The sequence below is a fragment of the Camelina sativa genome, chromosome 12 (assembly GCF_000633955.1).
Source record: "Camelina sativa cultivar DH55 chromosome 12, Cs, whole genome shotgun sequence".
Lineage (NCBI taxonomy): Eukaryota > Viridiplantae > Streptophyta > Magnoliopsida > Brassicales > Brassicaceae > Camelina > Camelina sativa.
Window position 1 is genome coordinate 12426353 of NC_025696.1, and position 16589 is coordinate 12442941.

The window sequence follows — 16589 nt, forward strand, 5'->3', positions numbered from 1 at the left end:
TATATATATATATTTTTTTTTTTTTCTGTTAAATTTATATAAATGTGGTTGAAGGAAAATGAGTTGTCGGAAATCTAATTGATAAACCAGTCCAATCGTTCGCAATGATAATGTTGATGTAACGCAAAGAATCTTGCATGTAGGCTCTACCACTTTTAATATTAAATAAGTATATATTTGCATGGTAGCTCAACTATTCATCACTCATCTCTAAAAATATCATCCTTAATACAGATAATTGTTTTCAGATACGATCATACGACGCATACTTTCCCGGCGCAGAAATTTACATTTATTTTTTTGAATATTTCCACCAAGAATATTAGAACTGACGGAGTGTTGGTGGAAATTGTGACACTCAAATTGTGGAAAATATTATTCCATTATAACTAAGTAGTTTTTTTTTTCCTGTTTATATAGCAGTTAGGATTTAAGAAACATTAAAAAAAAAATCGATTGCTAACATGAAAAAATATAGGGATCTAGACACAGAACCTCTTAATTATTCAAAAAATTATACTCTCTATCAATACAATAAAAGAAGGATGTGTTGCTCTCCTCTTCTAACACATCAATCTTAACATTGAAGTATGGTTTGACACATCAATTAAAATTAATAGCTAAGAAAAACATTTGAATTAATATAGCTAAGATTTTTAAACCAATTAAAAAACTATGTGCGACATCATGTTGTCTTTCACTTATTAAGTTGATTTTTACTGGGAAATCTGGAAATAGATTCTTGAATTGCAATTGCTTCAACTTTTGACTCCGGCTATTGTACCTTCTCTTTTTTTAGGGGTGAAATATGTCATGTTGCACTAAGATTCTTACGGTTGATGTTTATTTTTTTATGCAAAGCTTCATTGGAAGAATTGTAGATGACCGTATTAAAACTTTCACAGCAAAAGTCACAAAACAAATTATATTAACCAATGTCTATGAACTGTTTTAGCATATTTAATTGAATATAAATACTCATTTCATAGACCTATGTAAAAAGTCCATCTATTTCGATTTCTATACTTCCATTTAGGTTTCTTTACTTGTGTTCAATAAATTTTATCCAAGAAGTTTTATTAAAACCATATTTTCTCAGCTAATTGCAATTTAAATAAAAGATAAAAATATAAATTTGTTGTATCTACATAATGTGTGTGTAAAGGCATAATATATTCTATGAAATGAAAAAAAGAAGTCAAATTCTAAAAAAAAAATATATGTTTGAAAATTATTTTGATACTAAAAAAATATTCGAAATAGTATCTCGCTGTTAGTCATATTTTTTACACGTGACAATGAGTAAATTTGATTTATTTTTCTAATTTTTCTTTAAGATTGTGCTAGATTAACATATATAGCTTGAAGAACTTAATCATAAACTTGTCAAGTGAATGATAAGCTTCCAACTTGATCGTAAGCTTATCAAGTGATTAAATGGGTTTGTTTAGTTTAGGTGTTAGGGTAAGATAAGAACAAGTATAAATATGTTGTAATGTTGTAAGAGATAAATTATGTGAGATTTAGGAGAAAGTTTGAAGTGCCTAAATCTAAAGTACTCTAAGAGATCCATCAAAAACATTTACAATGTAAACATTAAAGAGTAATATGTTTTACTATTCTAGAGGGTTTGTGAGTGAGAAACAAATGAAGAACTAATGGTTTGTACTCTCTCAACTTAGTTGGTAATAACACTTAAAATATTTTCATAAACTAAATTTATGAAATAAAAAACTCAAGTATCATATGATGATGTAAATAATAATAATAATAATAAATTACTATTGAAATTATCAAAAACTTATATGAATTGATTCCAAATAACATATATTAAATTATGAAATCGAAAAAACAAAATAGAAAAATATGGTAAAAATAAAATAAAAAACAAATCCCGCGGCATAGCACGGTATCAACCTAGTATATTATAAAAGATGATGTTTTACAATTTTCACTAAAATTAAGAAAATAATAAATGATGTATTATTATTAATTAATTTTGTTTTCTTCTCCTTTTGGCTGTGCTTTTTCTACACTTGTCATTCAATTACATATATACATTAAATTATGTATTGTAAAAATAAAAAAATTAAATATTTATTTAGTTTTGAAAATAAAAATGTATTAAATACACTAAAGAAAATCATTTTTATGATACAACAAAAATTCTAAAACATCATCTATTCTAATACAGAGGGAGTATAATTCAAATTTTCTACATAATTTTTTTAAAGTATATGATTTTATATCAAACTATCACTATACTGTATCGGTATTTTTATTTTATTTTTTTATGATGTGTATATACTATATACACAATTTTATTTTATCATTTATAACTCTCATACACCTTTTTTAATAGGAACTCAGACTGATACAACGGTGATACGAGTATGAATCATTAGTTTATCCATGTCTATATTTAGTGATATCCGACGTTAAGAAAAACTATAGTCACAATTTCTTGAAATAACGATAGACTGAAAAATGGAGTTGTTCCTTAAAGATTACCATTCTAACCTTTCTTTTATATTTATTATATAAATGTTGTGAGCACATTGAGGACTAGAATGAAGAGACTTGGAGGAACGAGAACCAAATGGACAAATCAAAGCATTTTCTTAACATAAATTTCTAATCAAAAAGTTGGTGGTTTCAACTATAATTACGTCTTTTTTTCTCTGATTAATAACCCATGATTTCCTTGTCAACTACATTTATTTTTGTCGCCTTAACCCATGATTTGGTTTTGAGTTTGAAGAAAAAAAAATCCGATGATTTGATATAAAATCAATCTAATCAAATATAATACTCCAAATGGAAAAAAATAGCACTAGTAATGGAACTCATTACCATATCCTTAGAAATGGAAAATAGCACTAGTAATTAATTATCTATGTTTAACTGTTCAAGTATAAATGGAATCTGCCAGTTGTGCGTTTCTTGTCACGTCGTTCACAATATATAACCAGCTTCTAAATCATATCACCACCAAGACTGTAGAGAACATCCTACGATATCGTAATTGTTAGTAAAATGTAGCCTTTACTACTATTCGATGGTTTTGGCAAATTCGGTGTGAACTTAAAAAAAAAAAAAAACTGAAAGAAATAAGAAGTGACCCATACACATCGGAAACGTGCCTTGGTCATAAGGGGGATACTTGGTTCATTAATATACACAGATTGATGCTCTCCATATATAATCTTACAAGTATGAATATAATATATGAATAGTAAGAACAATGTTAATATCATGGCCGCACACGTAGTTTTACACGAAATATCCAATTAAAACTTGAAACATAAAAAAACTTGATATCAGGAGATATCCACAAGATAGCATTTTGGTGGTTAGATTGTAAACTCTTGGTATTTTCAAGATTCAATTATCCACTCCACTATTATGGTACGACATGACGAGTTAGCGTCTAGTGATTATCATTAAAATTCTAGCTAGCAAAATTCAAAGAAAAAAAGAAAAGTCATGGATTATGTCTTCTTCTTTTTTTTTTTTTTGGTTTAAGGGTTTAAGTCATGGATTATGTCTTCTTCTTTTTTTTTTTTTTTTTTGGTTTAAGGGTTTAAGTCATGGATTATGTCTTCTTCTTTTTTTTTTTTTTGTTTGGTTTAAGGGTTTAAGTCATGGATTTTGTCCATAGAAATTACGATATTTGCAGGTAAGTTAACTGAACCCGCAAGAACAAACAAAAAGATCAAGAAAAGAAAAAAAAGATATATGCATTGAAAATATGACATCTAACTTCAATCATTTGAACAAGGCCTGTCAAAATAAGTTGGTCCATCCATTATAAATATTTTTGTTATCTATGAGATGTTCATATCTAATATGGTAAATAGACGATTGGCGATTGGAAGTGTTTCTCTAGCCGGGACCATGCATACTTACGCATAATTTATTACTAATCATACAAAATATTCTGAAAAATTAGCAGTATATATCTTGGAAGTGGTTCTGGTCTTACCAATCCGAAAGTAAGCAAAGTCTACCGAAATTGTAATTTGATTTAAGGGGAACTCTTGATTTTAAACCGAAAAATCTGCTTCTCTTAACTTTGAACTCATTGGTTCATTATAATTTTGTGAATACATTCATTGACGTAAGGTGAGAATGAGATTGTGGAGGTGGTTCTGGTCTTGAACTGGTCCAACAAATCATAGACAATAAATAGAGAAAAGAAAAAACAAAGCATGTGATGATTAGAATTAAGATCCAGCAGAATAACCGTTACCCTGAAACCTTGTCGGCTCATACGTGGTGACTTCCTCTATCACATGCAAATTTATTCCCGATGCAAATATTTGCATCAAACAATGTTCCATTGTTGTTTTTTTTTCCTATTACTATTATTGAAATAAAAACCATTTGTTTCTTGGTACTTGTGAAATAATTTGATCAGTCAAATGGTTGGCTCCTTCTTCTGATGACTTCTGGAAGAAAAAAATTCTCTGAATTGTTCGAGACCACGTGCCACCAAACAGAGTGGATTGAATCATGAGCGATCTTTTGTATTTTATATATACTAATTTACTTGCATTCCCAAAAGGAAAGCAAAACTGCAAAACATGTGTTCTTTTTTTTTTTCTTGTTTGTATAACCTTTCAAGACTTTTACAAGAGCTTTTGCAATCAAATTTCGATGAACTCAAACCTTCCATTCCGTGGTTATTTCTTTTTCGCTATTTCTTGCATAGCAAGTAAACGGAAGGTGAAAGTTTGAGTCTCAGAAGACAATTTTTCAGTTTAGACATGTGTTATACCAGACGCAACAATCCCTGAACAGAATGATTGAAAACTGAAAAGTACCCGTTGCAAAACCCAATGTTGGGGAACTTTAGAAGTTGAACATACAACTATTTCGTAGCCACAATGACATGTAATTGTGTAGCTTACTTGTAATCCATAAATAAAGTAAACTGAACATGTTTGTTGCAGACCAAGCTAATAAGAGTCTTATACTCCAATAATAATGGCCTTATTTCAAACGCTAAATCCTAATCAATACATGTATAGTACCATGTTATTCACTCATCTACGAGATATAAGTGTATCAAACTCCTCTTCATCGATCAATTTTTTAGAGACGTATTCTTTCGAAATAGACAAGCAATTTATCGGATAAGTATCAAGCAAGCAATGCTCAAGTCTCTGCAGTTTCTTCTTTCCTAATAGCTTTCAGTCTCTCTTGAAGTTTCTTGCTTTGTTCAAAGTTTACCTTTCGCTTTACAGCTTTCTGCAAAAGTATTGTAAAGATATATCACTAGTTAAGACAATGTAATCAACCCAAAGGAAAAGTGGAAAACTTTGAGTTGAAACGTTTGTCTTGTTGGCTATTAGAAAAATTACCTCTTGGCGAAAACATCGATCAAGCTTTACTTTAAGCTGTGTACAATCTCCGAAGAACTTCCCAATCGGATGATCTGTATGACACTTTTGAAACTCCTCAATTATCTGCCAACCATGTGAGTGACATACAAAAGAATTAGTCAGAACAAACAACAAAAAAGAGATCAAACTTTTGAAAGGTTTGATCTTTGCCAAATGCAGTTATGTAAGCTTGACTCCATTCAATTTGGCAAAGATTTACTAAACCTAGAGATATGAGGAGAGTTTATCACCAACATTGCATTTATTTACAGAACCTCTCTTTTGCATTCTAATACACAAACTAGAACATTTCTCAAAGACGCAATCACATAGAGGTAAGGTAAGCTAATTCACAACGAACACGATTCAGAAATCTAGTAAATGTACAAAGTAAATAGAAATTGAAAGTGAAAGAACAAATGCTGTAAAACTCACCTCCAGACACATTGGATGTCTATGTGGTGTAAGCGGAGGATGCATCTTCTGTAATAAAAACACAAGAAATTAAAACTCTGAAGGAATCGCTTGTAAAAATCAGATCTTTCACCTCTATGCTAAAAACACAGAACGAAATAACAGCAGAACCGAGCAAAATCCTCGATTTCATAAACCCTTTTATGTTGAAGGAGAAAGAGAATGGAACTAACAACAAAGTCACAAAGTCATTGTAATCTGAAACTACGGATCTCAATTAGCGTCAGGAATTAAAGAAGATGATCAATTCCTCCCAATTTAACATGACAGGAGGAGAACCCCTTAACCCCTAATCGAAGAACAAAAAGATTAAAAATTACCTTTGATTTGAGCAAATCACCACCTGAGAGGGAGAGAGATAGACCTCAGAATCACCGAAATGGGAAAATAGAGAGAACGAACAAATCAAAAACGAAGTTATTAGGAAGTTAATGGGCCTATATAAACTTTTTGGGTTAACGGGCCTTGTTAAGTCTTTGTAAACGCAGCGTTTTGAATGTTTTGGATGAGAGAATGAGAAAGGAAGGAACTTGGAGGAGGACAGAGAGAAGCGCAAATATCAGAGTGAGTAAGAGAAGAAGAAGAAGAAGAATAAAAATCTTACCTTTTTGCCTAACTGTGAAGAATCCACAGGTAAGCTGAACAGTACGTGTTCCGATTATCAGAGTAAACATACCCAATTGGAATTTGACTTCACAATTTTTCTTTTCTGGTGTAAAAATTGCAGTGTTTATGAATTGTAAACTGAACAGGACGAAGCTTTAAGATTTGATTCCTCAGGATGCTTTGTTTGAGATATTCATTACCTTATCTACTTCAAACAAAGGAATCAACTAAGCTCTTCTCCAAAAGGCCTAACAATATTGTGGTTCGTATTTGTTTTTCAAGAGTTATGTTCTTAAAAGCTTCTTTTATCATACATTTCTCAGTTCCATTTTATTGTTGAAATTGAATAAATCTTCAGGTTTGTGCGGCGAGAGGTCCAAGACCTCGGTCTCCTCGAGTATGGAAAACAAGGAAGAGGATTGGAAGTATCTCCAAGGCTGCTAAAATGATTGATTGTGTAATGCTTTCTCTCTTTTTGACCCTTTCTCTCATCCTCTTCATATGTTTAATGGATATGTAGTTAATACGTTATCCTTCTCTCATAGCTGTTACTGAGATGATGTATTGTATCTTATTATCTTATAGATAAAAGGATTGTCGAATGTTAAAGAAGAAGTGTATGGCGCTCTTGATTCCTTCATTGCTTGGGAACTAGAGTTCCCTCTTGTTATAGTTAAGAAGGCGTTAGTGATACTTGAAGATGAAAAAGAGTGGAAGAAGATTATTCAGGTAATTTTAATCTAGCAAGAGGAGCTGATACTTTCTTTCTTGGTGAGATGAATGTAGAATAAGTTTTTGGATTTTGTTAGGTGACGAAATGGATGCTGAGTAAAGGCCAAGGAAGAACAATGGGAACGTACTTCTCATTACTAAATGCATTAGCAGAAGATAATCGGCTTGACGAAGCTGAGGAGTTGTGGAACAAATTGTTTATGGAACATTTAGAAGGAACTCCAAGAAAGTTCTTCAACAAAATGATCTCTATATATTACAAGAGAGATATGCACCAAAAGCTCTTCGAGGTAAAGTAACAATCCTTCTTCTTAACTTAGTATTGGCAGCCAGTAGAGATATTCTTTTCGTACAAGTTGATTTCTGAAACTTATTGAGTGTTTCTTAGGTCTTTGCTGACATGGAGGAGCTTGGAGTGAAACCAAACGTTGCGATTGTGTCTATGGTTGGAAAAGTGTTTGTAAAGTTAGGGATGGATGATAAGTACGAGAAACTGATGAAGAAATATCCTCCACCACAATGGGAGTTCAGATACATCAAAGGAAGACGTGTTAAGGTCAAGGCAAAACAGCTAAATGAGCTAAGTGAAGGTGAAGGCGGCTTAAGCAGCGACGAAGATAAGGTTGATAATTTGATTGAGAGCAAATCCAAAATGCTGTCAGATAAGGAAGCAAACGAGGATCTCAGTGAAGAGGAGGAAGAAGATGAAGAAGAAGAAGAAGAAGAAGAAGAACTTCCGGGTATGGATCAAGGGCAGATTGAAACTTCTAGGGAACCCTCTCTAGATCATTTAGACTCTTCTTGACTTAAAAGTGTTTGCGTCATGAGCTTTTGAGATCGTATCCACCGTTGGATCATGTAAGGAAAAGAGATCGACGGCCAAAGTTCTTCTAAAAAGCATTCTGGGACTGAGCTACGGTTTCTTATCAGAAAGATTTTGAACTTTTGAGGTTAAAGAGCTTTGAAGAGTGAAAGATAAATTTAAGAGTCAACTAAAAAGAGTATAAAACTCAGCAAAAGAACAAATACTGTAAAAGTCTTTTGAATTGAGTATGACTGTAAGCATTGAAGACAAAAACTATTGTATTTCAAAATCATAATTAACTCCTTAATTGTATTCTCACTCTTCATCTGATCCTGACTCTTCAGAACTCGATTCCTTCTTGTTTACTTTCTTCTTTGACCCTCTCTTCTTATCTTCTTCATCCTCACTGTATTCACTTTCGTAATCCTCTTCCTCGATCTCATCGTCCTCCTCCTCCTCCATGTCTTCTGCATTCTCACCCTCCAAATTACGGGTTCTTTTCAAAACCTCGACTTTCAGTGATGTCTTTTGGTCACAACCGATCCAAGTATCGCTTACGCAGAAGCAAGTCAAGTTATAAGTACCTTCTGCAGGTGCTAAGATTCTCCCCATTACCAATCTTGACCCACTTTTGACCTTCTCAACAGCTTCTTTAACTGCATCATTTATTTCCTTGCCGCTTGCTCCTAATGGTTCCATTGTCTCAGTAATAGCGTTCGAAGCAGCGGCTATAGCTCCAGCTTCATCCATGAAATTAACCTTCTGAAAGAACCAGACATTGTTTGCGTCCGCAACAAGAACCCAAAAGTTTTCCTCGTTGTGGAAAGGAAAGTAAGGCGAGTGAGGAATAGTTCCTATGAGTCCATTGGGACGTTTTAGAGTGATCCAAGCTTGAACTGTCATAATGTCGCCTTCCTGAATACCTTCTTCGCCTTCTGTTTTGCAAATGACGTTGATTTTGAGAGACGGTATCATTTCTAACACTTTCTCGATGTCTTGAACATCAGTCTCTGACAAGCCCCCAACCTCTCTGAATAGTTTAGAACGTTCTTCCAAGCTGAGTTCTTGAAACTCTTGGAATGATTTAACCTGCAACGCTATTGATTTAGCGATAGAGTCGTTGACATGAGGGAGTTGCAAGAAAGGAGCAATGCCTTCTGAAGATGACTTCCTTGCACTAAGAGGAACAGCCTGCAATCAAACAACATTGAGTGAGCTACAAACTCTTAATTATTTTGGCAAGAATAATGTTGGAAAAAACTTAAAACCTGAACAATGCATTGAGATAGCTCCATTACTCCGAGTGCAGGACTTAACCATCCACGCCCTTGTTCATTGCGGGGTATAACCGCCATCTGCAAGAAACTCACAATATCATAAATTTCTGCATTTTAAAATTTCCTAAGTTAAGAACAGCAAACAAAAGCTTCTTAGCTTCTTATGTGAAAGGATTGATATAAGTGTTTCAAGTCATCATCAACTTGGTACTAAGCTTTAATTTATCAGTTACAATGTGCTAAGCAAAAATAGGGAATATAAGCAAGACCTTCATTAAATCTTCAAGTAGGCGAGGCGCAAACTCTAGCACACGCCTGAAATCATTTTGCAGAGTAAGAGACAGAACAGTTGATTCACGAGTTAACTGTTTCTGTATCAAAAGCTCAGTCTGTTACAGAGAAGAAAACAAAAGGAAAAAAAAGTTAGCATTTTTTTCAAAATGTGTTCAATACTTAGCTTTATAATGTATTAAAAGAACCAACCTTGACAGTTGCAGGATTCTGTTTCCAAAACTTAGCTTCATCTTGCTTCATCTTCTTAGGATCAAGATTTAGCTCGGTTTTGACAGACGTAAAGAGTTTCTGCAGAGGTTCATCATCCGTTTTACGAACAGGAATCTCTGCATACTCAGCTGCTTTGATGAAAACTTCCAAAACTTTTCTTGGAGTTAAAGAGGATTTCAAAGACTCGAAATATGCTTGACGAGTTTGAAGCTTAACGTGACTCCCAGTATACTTTGATGATCTCCAGAGATAGATTGAGGCGATCACCAGTGGCAAGAGAATACATAAACCAACTGTACACAGCAATAAAACCCCACCAGATTCTCCATTCATGTTTAAAATAAATTCAGGTAGAGCCATTCCCATTGTATAACCCTGCATCAAACAAAAACCATATTCTCCATTCATGCTTATAATTAGAATATTAGAAGTTGTGGTTTCGTTTGAGGAAAACACACTATTTCATCATCTAAATAGTGAAAAGAAACGCAATGGAGGTTATATATAATCATTACCTGTCTACCATCCGGATGGCCATACTTCTCAAAGTTTTCACGGGATAACGGATCAGTTAAAGCTTGGTAAGCTTTAGCTATGGACTCAACAAAATATTTATTGGCCTCTGTACAATTACAACACACATGTAAGCAACAAGCACACAGAACAATGAATCAAAAGGGAATAAATAAAGGACGAGGACCAGTAAGCGTTTTTCAACCTGGATCTGGATTTTTATCAGGATGGTATTGAATAGAGAGTCTTCTATATGCTTTCTTGATTGCTGAATCAGAAGCACCAGGTTCCAAGCCGAGTATACCGAATGGCTCAAAGAGTTGACTCTGTAATATTTACACAAGATAAGCAAATGAAATTCTCAACCACAAGCAATATATGATTAAGCTTGAAGAGAGAACTATTAGTTATTATTACCTCACGGCTCATGTTTTTAGTGTAAAAGATCAAGAAGATCATTACAATCCAGAGTAGCACAACTGTCAAGTTGCTACATGAAGTGAAGCTAGAGATCTACATAAGATAAAACCAACAAGTTAAAAGAGGTTTACTAAGAACATAGTTACACTAATCATAAGTTAGTAGGGAGAAAAAAAAAAAAAGAAAAACTAACCCTTTGAGACATGGATCTCTTGTACTTCCCTGAACGGTCACACTCAAGGCATTGACAATGTATGCTTCTTTGTTTCTTCGAAAAAGCACGGCTCAGCTTCACAAATGTATAAGGCACCAATGGAATTGCCATCATTGTCAAAATGAAAATGGGAAATAAAACACTATTCTCTTCTGATTCCGCCATCTTTGGACTCTTCTTGTTTAAATCAGAGATTCTGCAGAAACAGAACTGCTCTGTTATGTTTGTTTGGAATCTTAGAAGTTGTGGTTTTGTTTATACTATAAAATTTCCGGACCAACATGATTAAACAATAGTAAAATTTGACAATCGATCTCAAATCGTGTCCAACAAAATATGAAGAAAGAGACATTTGCATAATTCCCAAAATTTTTGTCTGATTTACAAATTCAAGGAAAAAGAATATGGATTTGAATTGCATGCGATTAAAAACGAGAAAGGAATCAAGAAAGTTTTTACCTTTGATGATAAAGTTTTGGTTGAGAAGAAACTGAATAAACAAAGCAGCTGACTTTAGAATTAGATTGCGAAGCCGAAGAAGAAGAAGAAGTGAGGTTTTTGATGGGAGAAGTGATGATGAATCATTACAGCCAATGAAGACAAGACACGTGACATGAAATTGAGACTTATACGCAGCGTTTGGTTACTCTTTTAGGAAACTGATGGCGACGTTGACTAATTTTGAGAAGAAGATCTAAGAACAATGAAAGAGCATGCGGCACACCTGAGTCCCTGTGCACTTACCAGCAGAGGATCAGGACTCACAAACCCTCAACGTCATACTCATGGAGAAGATTCAGGCAAGTTTTAATCTTTTCACAGTTAGTCAAGAACAGAACAACAAAAGGCCAAGGCTTTGTTAAACCCTTTGAGATTTGAGTTTAAAGATTAGATTTTGGGGTTCGTTAAGAAAAAAGACTGAGTTTTTGATTTGGTACAAACGACAGTGAAGCACTTAAATGGTTCTTCTCCACACAAGTGTTGGATTCATCAAACGGTTCTCAACGACTCCATCGACGTCCTCGGCTTTAGATTGGAAAACTCAACTGAATCTGTCCCGAGTAGCCACCGAGATCTCTTCAATTCTCTTACAACGTCGTAACTGGATCACTCATCTTCAATATGTTAAATCAAAGCTTCCAAGGTCAACACTTACACCGCCGATATTTCTCCAGATCCTCCGTGAAACTCGAAAATGCCCTATAACCACTCTTGATTTCTTCGATTTTGCCAAAACCCATCTCCGGTTTGAACCGGATCTTAGGTCACAGTGTCGAGTAATCGAAGTTGCTACCGAGTCAGGTCTCTTGGAACGAGCAGGAACGCTTCTGCGTCCTCTGGTTGAAACCAATTCTGTGTCTTTAGTTGTTGGATCGATGCAACGGTGGTTTGAAGGTGAAGTTTCACTCTCTGTCTCGCTTAGTTTAGTTCTTGAGTGTTATGCCTTGAAGGGTTGTTACCAAAATGGCTTGGAAGTGTTTAGTTTTATGAGAAGATTGAGACTTTCACCTTGTCAAAGTGCTTATAACTCTCTTCTTGATTCTCTGGTTAAAGAAGGTCAGTTTAGAGTGGCTTTGTGTTTGTATAGTGCCATGGTTCGAAACCGGGTTGTCTCAGATGGGTTAACTTGGGATTTGGTTACTCAGATTTTGTGTGAACAAGGGAGATCCAAGTGCGTTGTTAAGTTGATGGAAACAGGTGTTGAAAGCTGCAAGATTTACACCAATCTTGTGGAATGTTATAGCAGGAATGGAGAGTTTGATGCGGTGTTTAATGTGATTCATGAGATGGATGATAAGAAACTAGAGTTGAGTTTCTCTTCTTACTGTTGCGTATTGGATGATGTTTGTAGATTGGGAGATGCTGAGTTGATCAATAAGGTTCTTGGATTTATGGTGGAGAAAAAGTTTCTTGCTTTAGATGATGCGGCTGTGAATGATCAAATCATTGAGAGACTTTGCGATATGGGGAAAACGTTTGCCTCTGAGATGCTGTTCCGTAAAGCCTGCAGTGGTGAAAGAGTGAGGTTGCGAGATGGGACATACGGTTGTATGTTAAAGGCACTGTCTAGAAAAGGGAGAACAAAAGAAGCTGTTGATGTATACCGATTGATTTGTCGGAAAGGTATTACAGTACTTGATGAGAGTTGTTATAACGAATTCGCTAATGCTCTTTGCCGAGATGATCATATGTCAGAGGAAGAACAGGAATTGCTTGTAGATGTTATAAAGCGCGGTTTCATTCCTTGTACGCACAAGTTATCAGAAGTTTTAGCATCTCTATGTCAGAAAAGAAGATGGAAACACGCAGAGAAGCTTCTTGATTCCGTTCTTGAAATGGAGGTTTATTTCGATTCCTTTTCATGCGGGATTTTGATGGATCGTTACTGCAGAAGTGGAAACTTAGAGAAAGCCATGGTACTTCATGAAAAGATAAAGAAGATGAAAGGAAGTTTGGATGTAAATGCTTATAATGCGGTTCTTGATCGGCTTATGATGAGACAAAGAGAGATGGTGGAAGAAGCAGTTGGTGTGTTTGAGTACATGAAAGAGATGAATTCAGTGAACAGCAAGAGTTTTACGATTATGATTCAAGGGTTGTGTCGTGTGAAGGAAATGAAGAAAGCTATGAGATGTCATGATGAAATGTTGAAATTGGGTATGAAACCTGATTTAGTAACCTACAAGCGTATTATCTTAGGTTTCAAATGAAAACTTTTAGTTTAGTTGTAGATTTTAAGATCTTAGTGAATCAAAACACATGTAATCAATCCATTTGAGAGTTATACAAAAAAGTCTAATCTGTAAACAGAAAATTACAACAAAATATCAAAGAGTTTTGAAGATCAAAGTGTCAAAATTTCAAACAAGAACAAAGGGGGTGAAAAGTTGTAATGAATGAATACAATAATAAGAGTTTGTTTAATATATATAATGATGACCCTATTACATGGTTGATTATTTATTGGTCAAGAGGCAGCCATTCCAGTTCTAGTTCTAAGTCACCAGATTCAACATTCTGAAGCTTGATTTGAACCTCTTGTTTCACTTTCCCATCTGCAATGTTAATGATGCTATCTTCTATAAGAGCATTGTCGTGCGATTTCAGCCATTTTCCAATCTGCATATCTCCAAACATCTCAGGGTCTCCGAAAGCCATTGCAGAAGTAATCAGAGGTTGGATATCAATCTCAGCTTCTCCCATTATGTCATCAGCAGAAAATGTGTCATAATCAAACACTTGCTGCAAATGTCAGAAAGTAAGACAGAAAGGACAGTAAGGGAAAACCTTCTGTTTACAGATTCATCAAGAGTAGAAACTGATTCAATAGAAAGTTTAGACCAAGCTTGTACCAATTTCACTGAGCCATAGTTATGAGGAACAGAGAGCATGAGTTCCTCATTCCAGACCGGGTTTAAGTTGCTCTTCACTACAGTAGATTGAGCCTTCTGGTAATATGATGATAAAGATCAGAGAAATGAGTTGACAATAATGTATCACATAATCAATGGTAAGAACATATAAAATATGTAAAGCATTCAGTTAATTACCTGTTGTCCTAGAGTCAACACAACGTAGGGATCACTTGACATCATATCTCGGATGGCTAAATTGGTACCCTTTTTAATAGTCACTTTCAACAATCCAATAAACTCAACCATGCCTTCAAGTTGCTGTCATTGTTTAAATTTACAACAGAGAGACGAAATGTGTTTAGACACCATGAGATCAGAAGACTTAGCAATATCCATGTTCAAAGAGTTTGCTCCACTTGATTCTAACAGTAAGATGGGGAAAAATATAGAAAAATAAAGAAGCTTTACCGGCTGTTGCGATGATGAATTTGAACGAAAGCTATCAACAATCTTTTTAGATAGACTTGATGAAAGATATGCTGAACTCTTTGTACTAGAGGTCTTCCCGGATGTGATCCGCAAGCTTGGTTTTAGAAACTCTTGGTGCTCATATTTCGACCTGAAATAAAGACTTGAAGATGAATATTTCACAATGAAGTGGTCATGACTAGCGTTTATACACATTATTTATCGGGTCTTCACAACCTACCTAATGAACCTCATACGTTGGTCATGACTAGCATCAGGTCCAGGTTTAGAGCTTCCTTCGGGTATAAACGCCTCGTAAATTGAGTTTGCAGAGGCGTTTCCTCCAATTTCAATCATAGAATCGACTTCTTCATCTGACCATTCATCCAATGTCACGGATAAGACCTGGAAAGATGAAAACTATCACTACACTACTTGCAAAAGATTCTGTCAAGAAGAAGTGGTGAAGCAATCCACATCTTAATGCAATCCAATGGCAAATGCATAAAACAAAAAGTAGAAAGAGAGAAGCAAAGAATCATAACCTTTGAGATATGAGTGCCAAGGCTTCTATGCACACCACAACATTTTAAGCATATAAACACTCCTATATTAGCTGACCTGTAATAAGCCACCAAATACATTGATTAAACAACCAAAAGGGACACAAGTAGAGAAACAAGAAAAGCTATGGCAGGAAAACAAAACATAACAGTAATCAAACTGCAAGAGAATCATACAATGTTTAGTAAACATTAGAATGGCAAAAACTTACGCCCACTTAGGATCAGGAGCGCCACAATCAGCGCATACTCGGTTATCAGATTGAGTTAAAAGATCCCTTATTCTCCTTTTACCTGTGAACCAACAAGGTGGAATATAATTCAGTCACATCACAAACTCATTTGTGAATTCCACACCAGAAGTAGAAAGCCTAAAGACTAGATATTCCTTCGCAAAAAATGGTTTACCTGAGCCAGGCTTTCCGAGTCCGGCTCCAGAATAACTCATTGCTCTTATAAAAAGCTAGCAATCATCAAACAGAATCCTACAAAACAGAACAAAGAAAACCCAGAATAACGTTAGGGAAAATAAAAACTTTCATCATTCAAATGTAAAAAGCCTAAAGAGATCAAAACTCTGCTTTGCAAATTCCAAAACCAAACATTTTGGGAAAGCCAGGACCACAGAAATACCAATTGTAGATCATCAGCAACGATTCATGTTCCCATAAATCGAAAATTCAAAATTAAGGAGACCAAATCCAAATCTTAATCCATTGCTGCAAATACCATTTCAACGACGAAAACATGACCGACAGGGAAAAAGTCGACTTACACAGAGAATGAAACTCAAACTTGATTGGATACAGAAGAGCGTTAAAGAACGATCAGAAACGAAAAAAAAAAAAAAAAAAGAAGAAACATGTATTTGGAAGAAGAAGATATATAGAGATTAGATTGGATTGGACGTTCTTACCAAGGGAGAGAGAGAGGACAGGAGAGAGACAGATATGTTCTTCTTCTTTACAAAAATTTCAGACGAACTAATATAATTATTATTGTCTTACAAATATGACAACTACGTCTACGTGCTTTTTCTTTTCTCTTTTTTTTCTTTTTCTTTTTCCTTTTTCCAAAATTTTAATTTTCCTCATTTCTCATTTAATTGTAAAAGTTATGTAAGGTCAATTACCAATTACATTTCCTTGTCGTTGACTAGTTTCTTTTCTTCAGAAATGAGAAAATATATAGTATAATATATAGTATAAATCATTATTAGCTTTATTATTTATTTTGTAACAGTTTTGACTAAAATGAAATGAAAATCCGT

At 34.5% G+C, this 16589-nt stretch overlaps 5 protein-coding genes across 8 annotated transcripts; 2 read left to right on the forward strand and 3 right to left on the reverse strand.

The window, feature by feature from the left end:
* On the reverse strand, window positions 4830–6278 carry LOC104731427 (COX assembly mitochondrial protein 2 homolog). Of its 2 annotated transcripts, none has more exons than XM_010450801.2 (4): window positions 6182–6278; window positions 5823–5870; window positions 5367–5471; window positions 4830–5253 (listed from the first exon to the last, which is right to left on the reverse strand). In XM_010450801.2, exons 2-4 carry the CDS (start codon window positions 5865–5867, stop codon window positions 5161–5163), a joined length of 243 nt encoding a protein of 80 aa, XP_010449103.1. In that variant the 5' UTR covers window positions 5868–5870; window positions 6182–6278; the 3' UTR covers window positions 4830–5160. The 2 variants fall into 2 exon arrangements, with proteins under 2 accessions (XP_010449103.1, XP_010449104.1); XM_010450802.2 differs by having other exon boundaries at window positions 5823–5867; window positions 6182–6259.
* LOC104731429 (pentatricopeptide repeat-containing protein At4g21190-like) lies at window positions 6367–8316 on the forward strand. Its single transcript, XM_010450805.2, has 6 exons — window positions 6367–6494; window positions 6589–6729; window positions 6826–6924; window positions 7053–7196; window positions 7277–7489; window positions 7588–8316. The coding sequence occupies exons 2-6, from the start codon at window positions 6643–6645 to the stop codon at window positions 8002–8004; spliced, it is 960 nt and encodes a 319-aa protein (XP_010449107.1). The 5' UTR covers window positions 6367–6494; window positions 6589–6642; the 3' UTR covers window positions 8005–8316.
* On the reverse strand, window positions 8226–11491 carry LOC104731428 (dnaJ protein ERDJ2B). The gene is made up of 9 exons (XM_010450803.2): window positions 11392–11491; window positions 10912–11128; window positions 10716–10811; window positions 10504–10624; window positions 10301–10407; window positions 9765–10160; window positions 9551–9670; window positions 9273–9359; window positions 8226–9195 (listed from the first exon to the last, which is right to left on the reverse strand). The coding sequence occupies exons 2-9, from the start codon at window positions 11095–11097 to the stop codon at window positions 8320–8322; spliced, it is 1989 nt and encodes a 662-aa protein (XP_010449105.1). The 5' UTR covers window positions 11098–11128; window positions 11392–11491; the 3' UTR covers window positions 8226–8319.
* On the forward strand, window positions 11613–13661 carry LOC104731430 (pentatricopeptide repeat-containing protein At4g21170-like). Its single transcript, XM_010450807.2, has one exon. The coding sequence runs from the start codon at window positions 11892–11894 to the stop codon at window positions 13641–13643; it is 1752 nt and encodes a 583-aa protein (XP_010449109.1). The 5' UTR covers window positions 11613–11891; the 3' UTR covers window positions 13644–13661.
* Window positions 13733–16291, reverse strand: LOC104731431 (ADP-ribosylation factor GTPase-activating protein AGD12). 3 transcript variants are annotated; one of them, XM_019234038.1, is made up of 9 exons: window positions 16236–16291; window positions 15728–15804; window positions 15532–15613; window positions 15302–15377; window positions 14998–15161; window positions 14757–14907; window positions 14484–14606; window positions 14286–14378; window positions 13733–14175 (listed from the first exon to the last, which is right to left on the reverse strand). In XM_019234038.1, the coding sequence occupies exons 2-9, from the start codon at window positions 15765–15767 to the stop codon at window positions 13894–13896; spliced, it is 1011 nt and encodes a 336-aa protein (XP_019089583.1). In that variant the 5' UTR covers window positions 15768–15804; window positions 16236–16291; the 3' UTR covers window positions 13733–13893. The 3 variants fall into 3 exon arrangements, with proteins under 3 accessions (XP_019089583.1, XP_010449110.1, XP_010449111.1); XM_010450808.1 differs by having other exon boundaries at window positions 14286–14381; XM_010450809.1 differs by lacking the exon at window positions 16236–16291 and adding an exon at window positions 16095–16229 and having other exon boundaries at window positions 14286–14381.

Coding starts and splice junctions, on each gene's coding strand:
- LOC104731428 (XM_010450803.2), bottom strand. CDS start 11,097: ATGGCGGAATCAGAAGAGAATAGTGTTTTATTTCCCATTTTCATTTTG. Junction 9,671..9,764: donor AGAATCCTGCAACTGTCAAG/GTTGGTTCTTTT, acceptor TCTCTGTAACAG/ACTGAGCTTTTGATACAGAA. Junction 9,196..9,272: donor TATCTCAATGCATTGTTCAG/GTTTTAAGTTTT, acceptor GTTTGATTGCAG/GCTGTTCCTCTTAGTGCAAG.
- LOC104731430 (XM_010450807.2), top strand. CDS start 11,892: ATGGTTCTTCTCCACACAAGTGTTGGATTCATCAAACGGTTCTCAACG.
- LOC104731427 (XM_010450801.2), bottom strand. CDS start 5,867: ATGCATCCTCCGCTTACACCACATAGACATCCAATGTGTCTGGAG. Junction 5,472..5,822: donor GACATCCAATGTGTCTGGAG/GTGAGTTTTACA, acceptor CATGGTTGGCAG/ATAATTGAGGAGTTTCAAAA. Junction 5,254..5,366: donor ATCGATGTTTTCGCCAAGAG/GTAATTTTTCTA, acceptor ATACTTTTGCAG/AAAGCTGTAAAGCGAAAGGT.
- LOC104731431 (XM_010450808.1), bottom strand. CDS start 15,767: ATGAGTTATTCTGGAGCCGGACTCGGAAAGCCTGGCTCAG. Junction 15,378..15,531: donor GCTCCTGATCCTAAGTGGGC/GTAAGTTTTTGC, acceptor GGCTTATTACAG/GTCAGCTAATATAGGAGTGT. Junction 14,176..14,285: donor ACTATGGCTCAGTGAAATTG/GTACAAGCTTGG, acceptor TGACATTTGCAG/CAAGTGTTTGATTATGACAC.
- LOC104731429 (XM_010450805.2), top strand. CDS start 6,643: ATGCTTTGTTTGAGATATTCATTACCTTATCTACTTCAAACAAAGGAA. Junction 6,925..7,052: donor CTGCTAAAATGATTGATTGT/GTAATGCTTTCT, acceptor ATTATCTTATAG/ATAAAAGGATTGTCGAATGT. Junction 7,490..7,587: donor TGCACCAAAAGCTCTTCGAG/GTAAAGTAACAA, acceptor AGTGTTTCTTAG/GTCTTTGCTGACATGGAGGA.